At 41.3% G+C, this 13,516-nt stretch overlaps 1 protein-coding gene across 1 annotated transcript; it reads right to left on the bottom strand.

Moving 5' to 3' along the window:
* Nucleotides 1-5,911: 5,911 nt before the first annotated feature.
* LOC131234827 (proteasome subunit alpha type-1-B-like) lies at nucleotides 5,912-12,962 on the bottom strand. Its single transcript, XM_058231807.1, has 2 exons — nucleotides 12,496-12,962; nucleotides 5,912-6,605 (listed from the first exon to the last, which is right to left on the bottom strand). Exons 1-2 carry the CDS (start codon nucleotides 12,844-12,846, stop codon nucleotides 6,168-6,170), a joined length of 789 nt encoding a protein of 262 aa, XP_058087790.1. The 5' UTR covers nucleotides 12,847-12,962; the 3' UTR covers nucleotides 5,912-6,167.
* Nucleotides 12,963-13,516: the final 554 nt, after the last annotated feature.

Below are 13,516 nucleotides of genomic sequence, written 5' to 3'. Positions count from 1 at the left end.
TAAGGTCTCTTACTTGACAGATAAGAGTAGATTTACACATACAACATGGTAGGTTCTACATAGATTAGGTGTTTTAATGCAGGTAAGATAAAGCATCTGTAACCGTAAGACAATTCCAGTTGGGTCTTTAGGCCCTGTTCAAGTGTTAGGTCCCACGTAGAAGGTAAATTTGGAAGGGCACACATTGCCTCTGCCCTCGCGTACTGAAAGTTCATATGGGCAGAAGCTCATGTTAGTGCATGAATGCAAAATGCAAGAATGATGCAATCCAAAATATATAAGTGGGTGCTTCACAGGAAATCGTGAGAATTGAAAGCTCACCATTGAAACCTTGACGGGGCCATATAAGCTGTATTTTCAGTTCATTCAGATGAGAATAACCTTATGAACAGTTTAGTTTGGTTGGTATATTAACATCACGGTGGGCTCTAAGAAGGCATGAACGGTGAGCGTTTCCATTGTGAGTGACTTCTATTGTGTGGCCCATTTGAGTTTTGAATATGACTTGTGTTTGGGCTTGTATCCTAACTTGAGATAGCAAAACTAATGGACGGAGTGGATTTCTAAAAGGATTTGCGTTGGGCTCTATAGAGAGCTACCACAGCAAAGTTCATCCGATCTAGATGAATTATGAAAGGAATCATAACCGGGTTGGATTCTCACCGTAAAGAAAATGTGAGGGATGCTTAGATCACTATAAGTCAGGGTGCTCCTGGTTGAATTGAGACGCACAACCTATCCGATTGATCTGGACTGTCCATTAGGTCCAATGAGGCATTGCATGTACTACCACGAAAATATCACACCGTTATGAAGGTATTAACCATCCCATCAATGGCCTCAGATATTGATAACCAAGATCACTAGTAAAGTAGGTGTAACCAAATATTAAATTGGCCTATTTAATAGCCCCATCATGGATTATTTATTATTCTAAATATTCACTTCTATTAGGTAATCTTGACCATCCTATCCACGGGTTGGTATACTCTTACTCCAGTGGAATACTCTTACTTGTATGGTTTTTTATTTTATTTTATTTTTACACCCGCACACACACCCCCACACACTCACGCTCACGCCAGTGGAATTTCACCATCTATGAGTACTTGAACCCTTGACCGGGTGTTGAAACTCCTGATAATCTACCACCCGAGCAAGAGCAAGGACCCAAGAAGAACTTGTATGGTTACAAGCACCACTGTAACTTTGAAGTAATATCAACATCCTGAATCATTACCACAGGAAAGAGAGTTGTGTGGACTCATCCACCGTACAATTGAAACAGTGAACGCTTATGGATGGGATGATTGGATTTCACTGGCTGAGCTTGCGCTAGGATAATGCCGCTACTGCTGATTTTTGTCTTTTATTCATTTGTATACCACAGTTAAAATGGGGCTAAAATTGTCACATTACGAAATTGTACGGTTTTGATTCCATCCATGTGTGCCACCTCACTTGATGCCATTCTATTACATAAAAACAATTACATAGAAATTCCTTATGCACTCATGTTTGCTGCATTATATCACACGTAAAAAACTTTACAAAATAATAATAATAATAATAAAAGAAAGAAATAAAGAAAAAAGAAGAAGAAGAAGCTTGGATACTCCTGTAAGCTGTGATGGGTTGATGAATAAGCTCTAAGAAATTGCAAATGGGGCATATCACTAACTTAAACTAAACCCTTCGACTAGACTAATGGATGCCATGTTTTCTTATGGTTGTTAAAGGAAAGGTTACACTGATTTTTACAAATGGCTGATTGGTTGATGTTTCGTGGGTGATAGAAATGAAAAAACAGTCAATTGGGAGAATTCAATAATCAAATAACAACTAAGTGGAGGCTAAGATCAAATCGATCTTAATTTTGGATGATGATACTCTGTCGGGTCCCAAAACATGTATGACTCCTATGGGCTCGTTTGGATACCACCAAATAAGTTAATTTTTCTATTTACAATAGTAGATAAATAACTTATTTGAGATGAGTAAGTTGGGTTTAATTAAGATTAGTTATAAGTAACTTTTTTATTTAAAGTGAATTAATCACTCCAGCTTAATAAGTAGAAATCAAGATAAAGTTATTTGATGCATAAGAAGCTTATTTTAGTAGCTTAGGATGCAAACGCCCCCTAAACGACCCCATGTCAACCATCACTAGGCCTGCCAAGGCATCAGATATCAACCTGGTCTAAATGCACCGCTTAGTTAAAGGTTTGAAAACTTAAGAGTTTGTGAATGGATGACTATAGACATGATTTACTTCCTGAGCTGATTCAGGAAGAAAATGATATATGTATAGAGATAAGAGGATTGCTCACCTGCTCACCAATACTCACGATAATTCACGAGAACTTTTTCAGAAAACGGTCCATGTGAAATCCAAAACTTTTGTAGGCCATGGTAAAAGAGAGAAAAATCAAGGGAGGAAATTATTTCTTTTTTCCACCAAAGTTTTGGATCGGTGTGGAGTTTGGGCCCTATGAGTTTCATGGGATGCTGCATCAGATAGACGTTCAGATTTTGCACTTACATAACAGTTGTTACAAGTTATAGTGAGAACTGTCAAGCAGGAGAGCATTCCTTTGTGCGCCCATGTTGGGGGAGGTGAGCTCCACCGTGATGTTTGTGTACTTCCACCCCATCAAACATATGCAAAATTTCATGGTGGGTCACAAGCCTAAAAATCGTGCCAATACATGACTTAGGTGGGCCACATCAGAGACAACAGTTGAGAGTAGTTATCCACTCATTGAAACCTTCATATTCGTTAATAGTTCCTTGAAATGAGCTTCAGACATCCAGCCTGTCCATTGTGTGTGCCCAACTTGGACGAGGGGTCTTGCCAAATTATAGTTGTATCCGAAACTCAGGTGGGCCCCACCAAGTGATTTTAGATGTTTTAGACATGACTTCACTCAATTTCAGATGGTGTGACCCACTTGAGTTCGCATGCAGCTGATTTTTTTGGATATCCCATAACCTAGAAGGGACCCATCAAATGCAGTGTAAATGCCTGCCATAGATCACGTTGTGACCCACATAACGTGAGCTCATGGGAAGTTCCCATGAGATCAGCCTCATATATACAGAGAAACACTCACCTACATACCTTTTTAGGAGCGTGCCTTTGCACACGTCATGAGCATGAAATCCAAATGGTTCAGGCGATCACGAAAGCCTCGGGTTTCAAATTTTGGCGAAATCCAAAACTCTAGTGGGTCATGGCAAAGGGAAACATATTCCTCCATTGATTTGCCTCTCCCTTTGCTATAACCTATCAGAGTCTTGGATTAGGCTGGTCATTTGGCACCATGGATTCGTGATGTGTGATAGACATCCACGCGGTATATTTGATAAGTCCCCTCGTTATGAGATGTGCCAAAAATCAGCTTTATCCAGAACTCAGGTGGGCCACATTATATGCAATTAGGGTTGTACACGAGCCAAGCTAGCTCGAAAAGCTCTCGATTTAGCTCGACTTGACTCGAACGACAACTTGAGGTGAGCCAAGTTTCATATGACCCGGCTCGCTTTGAAAACAAGCCAAGTTCAAACATAGTAGAACTTGACTCAACTCGAACCCGGCTCGAGCTCAGCTTGACTTGAATATATATTATATTATATTTAAAAATTAAAAAAATTAAAACTTAAACCATACCCACCCATCCGTCCCTTTCTTATAATTTCCCTTCCTTACCTAACTCGTCATGCTTGAGCTCCTCTGCACTAACAACCAAGTACCCTCTATGTCTATATATATATATATATATATATATATATATATATATATATATATATATATATATATATATATATATATATATATATATATATATATAATTGAATATTTGATTTGGGGGTTGGGTCAGTTAGGTTGGGTTGCTGCATTGAGTCAGGTACGGGTTGGGTACTGGGTTGGATCGGGTTGAGAGCATACTTGACTCGAAGTAATCTCGCCTCGACTCGATCCACTAGGTCGGCTCAAGCTCGAGCTCAAAAGGTTTGGCAAACAAGTTAAGCTCCAATGGTAAGCTTAAGGCCGAACTTGAGCTTGAGCTCGAGCTCAAACTCAATGAGAGCATGGACAAAATAAGCCAAGCTTGACCCACCTCGACTCGGCTCAATGTAGAGCCCTATATGCAATCATGGAAAATCATACCTAAAACATCTTAAAGCACTTGCTGGGGCCACCTAAGTTTTGAAATGGCCTAAATTTTGGTGTGACCCTCATCCAAGTAGGACAAATAATGGATGGGTTGGATGTTTAAACCACATCTAACTGGGCTATACACAATCAGAAAGGTTTCAATGGATAGGCATCAAGTCCCAACTGTTGTTTGTGGTGTGGCCCACCCAATCATGGATTGGCCTGATTTTTTGGCACATGGCTCACCATGAAACGGTGAATCCGATTAATGGGATGGATATCCATCACACATCACAGTGGGGCCCACAAAGCTCGACCTCATGGGAAGCCCCCACCTCCCACACAGATACTTGTATGAAACCATGAGTGGCATCAATAATAGTTATTGGTTATTATCAACAGGTGGTGGAACAGGAGATGGGAGGTGGCGCCCATTCTCTCTGGGCATGAACAAGAACATCCAAATCTCATACATATATACGCACACAGACACACATAACAGAACGACATGACATAAAATACAAACCCGGTCCTCCTAAAGGTAAAATGAGCCAGCTGGTTTGGACCTGTGTGAATCAGTTAAGTGAGGTAAGGAGCCTCACGGCTTTTTCAAGCCTTGCCAATAGGCAGCCTCATGGCTCACTCAGTTAACTCGTGGAGTTCTTTAGATTACCAGATCTGTAGACTTAGATAGTCTCGCTCATCAAGGAAGAGTTATCCGTCGTCACTCACAGGGCATCATGACTGACCAATCAGCAGGCATCACCATGAACTCATGGCACATGACATGCGATGGCTCAACTGTTGCAGAGTTTCAACCCAAACTGATGCTCACCACAAACTAAACCTAGAAAAGCAGTTGTAAGAGTTCTCAAAACCAACTCTGTATATTTAGTTCCACCAAATTCTCAACATTTGTTCCAAGAAGTGCTCAATTGAATCCCAAGTGAAGTTGGAAGCTTTGCATCAATGTCTTCAACTGTTTTCTTTCTCTGGGAGATGGAAAACAGTCTTTAGTGTTACCACTGCTCTTACTTTCTTAGGAATTTTATCAAAGATTCTTATCCAATCCAATCGATCGGAGCAGTCCATTAGGACCATTCCACAATGGGCCAGACAACAAAATTACACCAATTGGAGGAACCTAACCATTCAATCAATGGCCTATAGAATGGATGGCCAATATTGTTTACAGGAAATCAGGTCCAACAGTTTGAACCATCCATTTCATGTGACCCATCATGAAATGCTCATGCTTCTAAATAATTACTTTCAATAGGAGATCCTAATCATGGTTTGGAATGCAAGCAACAAAAAGATGGTCAACTTCAAAGTCCGAACCAATGGGATCATCAGATTAATTGGAGTGTAAGCTAGACCTAACAACAGTCCTGATCCGATTAATTGGATCATCCCTATAACCCTATGGAACAAGGAGCACTATAATGTGCAGTGCTTTCAGTCGCACCGGACTTTCTCCAGCAAGATATCTGCATGCGAAGTTCTATAAGTTCGGCTCAACATTTCAGAGGCGGAGATAATAAATTGTGATTTTGTGATCTCCACTCGTAGAATTTCCGGAAGAAAAGAGAAGGGGGGGAGGGGGGTTAGAGCTCTTTTGTGTTGTATTGCCATAATTTTTGGAAATTCTACAAGGTGTAGGAAATCCCACAATGTGCAACTTACTCTTATAATGGCCCAGGCAAAATACAGCCTTAACTCCCTTTTCCAAAGATCACGATGTAATCAAAATGAGACTGATAACCAATATGATAATGTCAAATTCAGAATTCCCAAGACAATAATCAATAATGAAAATGACAAAGTTCCCCAGTTCACGAGTATAAAAAAGACTTAAACCATGGCTAGATGCTGTGAAACACATTGAGAAGACTGAATTGCCAACGGAATATGGAACCAAATATCTATCAAGAATGCCAGTTTCCTGTACCTTGTTTCCGCTGAAAATGGTACCCTTGTGAGCATCAGCCTGGAAACACTTCTCAGATCAAGTTTCCATTGGAGCCACTGCTGGACTCCTATCGTCCTCCTGCATGTCGGCACTCTGTTCGGCCACTTCATCCCTTATCTCTAGTGACTCGATCAACTGCTGTAAGGTTTGCTGATCAATTATGTGAAAGGGCTCATTGATCCCGACAACGGCGATGGTGCAGATAGAGCTGGTCAGCTTTTCTCCTTGTAGTGTTTCTTTGATGGCAAAAAGTGCATCTTTAACAAGTTCTTCACTAGAAAAGTTGGCAAATTTATCAAACTTGCGTTCCAAGTAAGTTTTTGCAGCTTGGGAACGTGATCCGATGGCAAATGCCTGGTATTCAAAGTAGTTCCCACTTGGGCAATTATAATAAAGGTGAGCCCCAGATTCATCTAAACCCGCAACCAGCAGACCCACACCATAAGGCCTTTTCCATGATCGCTGTGTGCAGACCTGCCATGAACAGAAATAAGTCACAAGAATTCCTCTTGAAAACTAATTCATATGCAAAGAACCTGGACTTCTAATTGAGGAACCTCTAATTATTGAAAAATGAAACAAATGTTCGGAAGCTCAGGCTCAGTTTCGGGATCAGACCAACACAAGTTTGATTTAATGCAAGGCTTTGAAGCTACAGACTGCCAGTTATTTGGGGTTGGCTTTATGAATACTCTTTTGCCAACCATTCCTGTGTAAGGCCCTATCTCTGGTAAATGGGCAAGCCTTCATATCCTTTACACCACCTTGATACAAGTCCTCAGCCTACTTCTCATCCTCCTTGCAGGCCCTTCCAGCCTATTCATCATGCTCATTGTGAATAATGATAATTTTACTTGAAAGGGAAAAACTGAAATAAAAGACAAGTTGCCAAAGGAAAGAACCAACAAGTCAGGGGCCAAAGCTTGCATGAGCAAAGGGTAAAGCAAAACAACACTTTCTCTTCCTGAGCTGATCTGCCACATCTTCGGCCCCTTGATACACATGCTTAAATAAGATCTTTAAACAAAGAGTGTTCCCTTAGGATGCGAGAATGAGTCAAGAGGATTGTCGTTAGCTATCAATTCATTTCCCTTATAGTGTTGGTTATCAAAATACAAACAACACCTAAACAAAGAAGCATCAACTGTTTAAGAATATTGAAAAATGAGAACTTAATCACCTACAAACTTCTTTTTTATAGAAATCACCTTCTACAATTTTTTTTATAGAAATCACCTTCTACATTTTCTTACAAGAACTTTGTTCTCAAGGAATAAAATGGGTTGTAGGCTTGTAGCAAACAACCCATTTCTATTGAATTTCAATGGCTGATATCTATGGAACTCTTGAAAAAATATACCATTCATATTTGAATGTAATGGCCGATATCTATGAAAACTCTACCTGGCAGCCAGTTGCAAAGTTGGTCACCAACTTTTTGACAATCAATCTTGAGGAATTCCTGTTTCCAATCTTGTGATTGGCAAAACAGGGTACCTAAAGTCGATCCCAAGAAGCTGTGACAGTGCTAATGATAATAATGGTGATGAATGGTTGCTATCTACTATCAGAATATACTGATGAAACAAGGACACGAGAAGAAAACAATTCCAAATATCAAGATTGCATAAGGTGCAGGTAGACATGGAAACACCCACAACCAATTGCTAGGATAGGGAATTAACAAAAACCTGACCATTATAAATGAACCCATGTGCACGAACTTACAGATCCAACTAATGTTGATTAATTTCCTTTCAACTACAGAAAACTTTACTGCAAAGAAATTACAGAGCAAACTACTTGTTCGCATCATGAGAGAGGAAGTAATACCCCATTGGGAAGTGCCACCTAACAGGAAGTTCACTAGCAATGTCATTCTCTTCCCTTAGGATATGACCGATAGAAACAATTTTTCTAAACATTGTGACTAAAGGAAACACTGGCAACACTAAATCTTCAATCTCATTGATGATGACAGATAACCTCCATGGATCAAGAACTTGAGACAGCATACTTCAAAGCATTCTTTTAATCTCCCCTACGTGCTTCCAAACCCAATAAAATTGCCCACAATCCTTCAACACAATAAGAGCAGAAAACTCCAATATGATTCCTCAATGCCACCATAATCCACACATACAAAACCCTCCATGCTTCCAATACCTGCAACCTTTCAATGCAGTAAGAGAAAACAGCAATATGATCCCACATTGCCTGCCCCTACAACAATAGCACACACACGCGCACACAATTGAACTGCCCATTGATTTTAGTTTTCACGCACGCACATGACCACACACACACACACACACACACAAAAAAAAAAAATTTGAACTACCATAAATTTTAGTTTTCACGCATGCAAGCTCATGCGGGGGCACACACAACTCTTGCTCCTTCAATGATAAGCTGGTATTCACGTGCGATTCTTGCCCATTGAAGAAGAGCCATGGCTTCAGCAACGTTAGAGTAGAAGTGACCCAGCAGCCATGAGAACTCTAACAGAACACACAAACACACACGCATGTGCTCACTCACAATTGAACCACATTGATTTAAGTTTTTACAACTCTTTCCCTTCAATCATAAGCTGGTATTAAAGTGCAATTCTTGCCCGCCGAAGAAGACGCGCAGCTTCAGCAACATCAGAGTTGCAGGGACCCAGCAGTCACGGTTTCCAGTCACACTCCCATCATAGTTTTATTTAAAGCACACAGCAGAGGCTCTCCACTTTTCATTAGGAGAGATTGCACCATAACTGCAATGAGAAACCTTCCTCCAATTTGATCTCACGAGCTGGAAGGGAATCCTCAGAATTTTCTTCTTCTTCTTCTTTGTTTGTTTGTTTGAGAAGCAGAAACAGGGGGAATGCCCAATGATATAGTGAATGGCCACCTACATCTGAAAATACAAAAGAACAAAATACAGATAGCCAAGACCCCCAACCACATACGATTAAACGACATATCTAACCAAAAGTGAGAGACCAGAGCCATAAAAAGGTAAGGCAGCTCAAATCTGAAACCAAACATCATTTACATTATAGGAAGGAAGAGCCTGATGGGAGATGTTGAGGCACGACATGAAATTTTAAACATGATATGCGAGATTCCAGGCTTTAGATCATACTAGTTCAAAACAATCACACAAAATTCCACATCTCATATAAAGTCAAGCACTCAGTCAAGGAGAATCTATGCGGGTCCAAGCCTACACATGCTAGGGTTGGATCAATTAAAATTATAGACTAAACAATACTCAAAGGAGAGTAGACTCAGCCGCACATGCGCAGGAATAATTTTCCCAATCCAAGGGATTCACAAGTGTCAATTCGGGAAACCCTATGATTGGAAAAGGGGCAAAGAAATTGGGAGCTGAAGATAATCTAAGGTTAGGGTTAGGGAAATTAGGTAAGAGATGAGTGAAAGAGAGGAGAGAGTGAACCTGAAGACCGCCCGCACATGTGGACAACAGGCCACGCCTGACGCACGCGCGTTGAGGGCAGTCCACACGTGCGTGGGGCCCAAGAACCCAAAACCCCCCTCCTTGAGGCTGGTCGGCTAGGGTTGGACTACAAACCCCCCAAGTTTCGGTCCGATCCGACTACGGTCCGTGCGTGGTGCTCCGCCGAAGTTTCAGCCCTCCTGCAGGGCCAAATTCCAGAAATCTGCTGTAGAGAAGGAACGACTGCAAAATAATAATGGATTTGCAGGTGGAATGACTGTAGGAGAAGAGGAATATGGATGGTAGAAGGTGGGCGCGAATCGGGATGGGTGTGGCTTCGCACCACGGTACTTAGCCCTTCGAAGAAGGGAAGGTTTCGCACCCAATTGGATTTTCACAACTCGGAGAGGAGCAGGAAAATGCAGAAGTTTTATTCAATCCTCAATGAGAAAAAAGACTACAAGGGGCGCCTATTTATAATAAAATCCTATACCCCAAAACTCGCTCCATGTGCGCACCCTATTACTTGAAGGCGAAGTAATAAAAAATAACAACTAATCAAAGCAATCTAAACCGTCCATGATATTCCTAATAACAATAATAAGCAAAACCCAAAGTACTAGATCATCTCGAATAGTGGCCATGATCATGAGATCCCATGGTGAGATTCACATGACGATCGAGTCCACTCCAAGGAACCAAAACACAATCCCCTAGCTAGGGGGTCCCCCTTGGACGTCGTCATCGATCCAGATTGATGATGGGGCCCTCCTCCTCCTTGCGTACATGTGTAGGAGGGCGTGCATGTGCGCGTGATGTCCCCATCAGATGTTAGCTTTGATTTTGTCAAATAATTTGGTCTGCTAGTTTTGTTTACCTTAATATGCAGTTATTTCTTTCCTTCCAAACCTCGAAATACAAAGCAAAAGGAAGCAAACGCCACATGAACCTTCCTTTATCGTTGAAAGGACTACCACATAGCTGCTAAATTCCTCAAAAAGCCCCCAAAGCCCCTCCCTCATGATTGACTCTATGCCAAAGAGAGAAAATTTTGTCTCCCTAAAGTGGTTGCCATTGGACAGTGAAGGAAGATAATATCCTCACTTTGGGAGATTCAATGAGTTGCCAATCCATACTATGTCTTTCCCCATTTTGGAGACAGGAGCTCTAGATGGAGGGCCTGGATCACAGTCCATACTAGAAGACCTATACTTCTCTCTCACCACTTTTCTTCAAAGCCCTGCCTTTCAGAGCGAATCTCCACCACCATTTCCATAAGAGGCTTCCATTCCTCTTTGTAATTGGCTGATGCCTATGCCCCCTTCATTTTTCAATTTTTGAACTTTGCTCAAGTTCATCAAATGGAAGAATTTCCTTTTATAGAATGAGCCACCCCAAAGGATTTCTCTTTGAAATTTTCTCTATCTCCAAGGCACACATTCTTGAATATTGTAGAGAGAGAGAGAGAGAGAGAGAGAGAGAGAGAGAGAGAGAGAGAGAGAGAGAGAGTATATTGGAAAATTGGCTATGGATGCTCTGATTAAGGTAATCCAACCCACCAAGGACAGATGGGGGTGTTTTAGTCCTTTCATTTAGTATTTGGGTTGCTTTTTCTTGTAAATCCTAGAAAAGCTTCAATTGGACGTGTGAACTCAAGTTTTCCCAGAGACTGTTAACATCAATTTTAATGTTTGTATTAGTTCTTGGAAGAAACGAAGAGATGGGGTATCAAAGCAATCTCCAGTCACCAACTAGAAGGATGGTAAGGTTCATCCAATACCCACTGAAGTAATCTGGTGCATCCAGTTGCATAACAATCCTTCACCAAAACAACGTTTCTGGATACTAATCCATACAAAACTAGGATACCTACACCTAACACATCCATGCTATAATGGTCTCCAAAATGCATTGAACTCTTGTCCTATCTTCAACAGCCACCCAATGAAATCTGCCAAACCTGGGTAAAAAGAATTAGACATTGACATCTTGTGGAAATTAGACCTCAACAAAAACTTCTCCATAGGCTTCATGACAGCTGAGTCAATTGTACCCAGCAATAGCTGATGATCATCGATTTCTTCCTCTATTGGATCCTCCTCCAAAAATTAAAATTCCAAACCAATCTGCCCCCAGGCTACTTGGAAAACCAATAACTGCCGAGTTATGATTCATCTAAGTCATGAACAAACACATGAATTATTCAGCAAGCAGTCGATCTTGCATCGCCACTTTCCCTAAAAGTGCTCAATTCCACTCTTCAATCCTCCTACCAACCCTCTCCTCTATAACTTTTAATGTATTCAGCAAGCAGTCGATCTTGCATCACTCCATTTAATGTATCTTGTGATACATTAAATCTGGAAAGACGATAAAATTCCTTAAATAATCTTGTAACACGTGCTCTCTTTGCTTCAATTTTTGAAAACTTTGAAAGAGAGAATCCATAAAATGGTTAAACAATCCTTTCCATCGAAACACAATCAGTGAATGGATAGTTGGAAAAAAAAAAACTCAAATAGTCAACATTCAGCAGGTAAGAGCTGAGGATAGTGATGTCAGGGCCATCCAATAAGTGCAATCTTTTGATCATGGAACATCCACGGTAGGGCCAAGTAGATGATCAGTACTGATCCGCCATTATTGGCAGACCACGTACATGAATAGAGGCAGATGGTGTTATAGTTTCAGTGCTAACGATTCTCTGGAATCATTTTATGGAATTGAATAACAAAAGGAAGCAACATCTTTTTCATCATATGTATAATCCTATCCGAAGAAACCCTAAAACCCAAAAACAAAACCCTAACATTCCTTGTTATGAAGATGTATCGTGTAGCCGGCAAATTAAAAAAGAAAATGCAGCTGAAATTAGAAGATTCCAATTCCAAAAGAAAGAGAAGAGAAGAGAAGAGACCTGGGCCTTGTCGGAGAGCTGAACAACGAGTCGGCCGACGGGGAGGGGAGATTCATAGACGAAGCTGTAGTTGATGCACTCGGATCTAAGGTAACGGGAGAGAACACGACCGTCGGCAGTGAGGCCGGCGATGGCAACGCCGATGTGATCATCCACCTTGAAAATCTTCTTCTGGTGGGATGAGAGCTCGGAATTGGCTTTGTTGACGCTGGCAAGGACGACGTGGCTCTTCGATCGGAGACCGATCGCTGCTGACCCTTGTTTCACAGCCTCCATCGCATATTCCACCTGGAACAGACGGCCAGCAGGGCTCCACGTCGTCACGTCCGTGTCATACTGGTTGCGGAACATCTCTCCTTCTCCTTCTTCACTTGTTGTTAGCTGGAGTGAGTCTGGAGAGAGTTGGTTCTCTTCTTCTTTCTTCTGATAACTTGCAAGTTGGGAAACGAAAAGAAAACCGCGGTTTTATCTTGGAGACGAGTGGGGCCCATTCGCTTTTTACCAATCCATGCCCCCAAAATGTCTCCTGGATTGTCCAATCTCAGCCTTCCGATTCGTAGGCCCGATCGTCTTTTTCGAAAGCTCAACTAGATGGGCTAGAGTGTATGGGAACCTGACCATGGGGCGGGGCCCATCTCTACGTACGTATTGTATATCCACCCGTTTTCCCAGCTTATTTTAGAGCTTCGGTCCCCAAAAATGAAACAGATATAAGTTTCTCTTCCAACCATTCCTAGGGTCCATTCTAATATTTATTTACCATCCAACCTGTTGAATAGGTCACACAGACCTCCACCAAGGGAAAACACAAGTATCAACTTGATTCAATAATTTTTTTAGTCCACAAAAGGTTTTTAATGGTCAATGACTATTATTTCGTGTGGTGTGGTCCATTTGAAATTTATATATGCTTCATTATACAGATCTTGCCTTAAAATAAGCTGGAAAACTATAACCATGCTATAGGGAGTGGCCCTGACGAGGGTGTCAATGGGCTGGGTTAGCCCGTTTGCCTTGCGAG

The sequence above is a fragment of the Magnolia sinica genome, chromosome 19 (assembly GCF_029962835.1).
Source record: "Magnolia sinica isolate HGM2019 chromosome 19, MsV1, whole genome shotgun sequence".
NCBI classification, from domain to species: Eukaryota; Viridiplantae; Streptophyta; class Magnoliopsida; order Magnoliales; family Magnoliaceae; genus Magnolia; species Magnolia sinica.
This window is presented reverse-complemented; position numbering and strand designations above follow the sequence as displayed.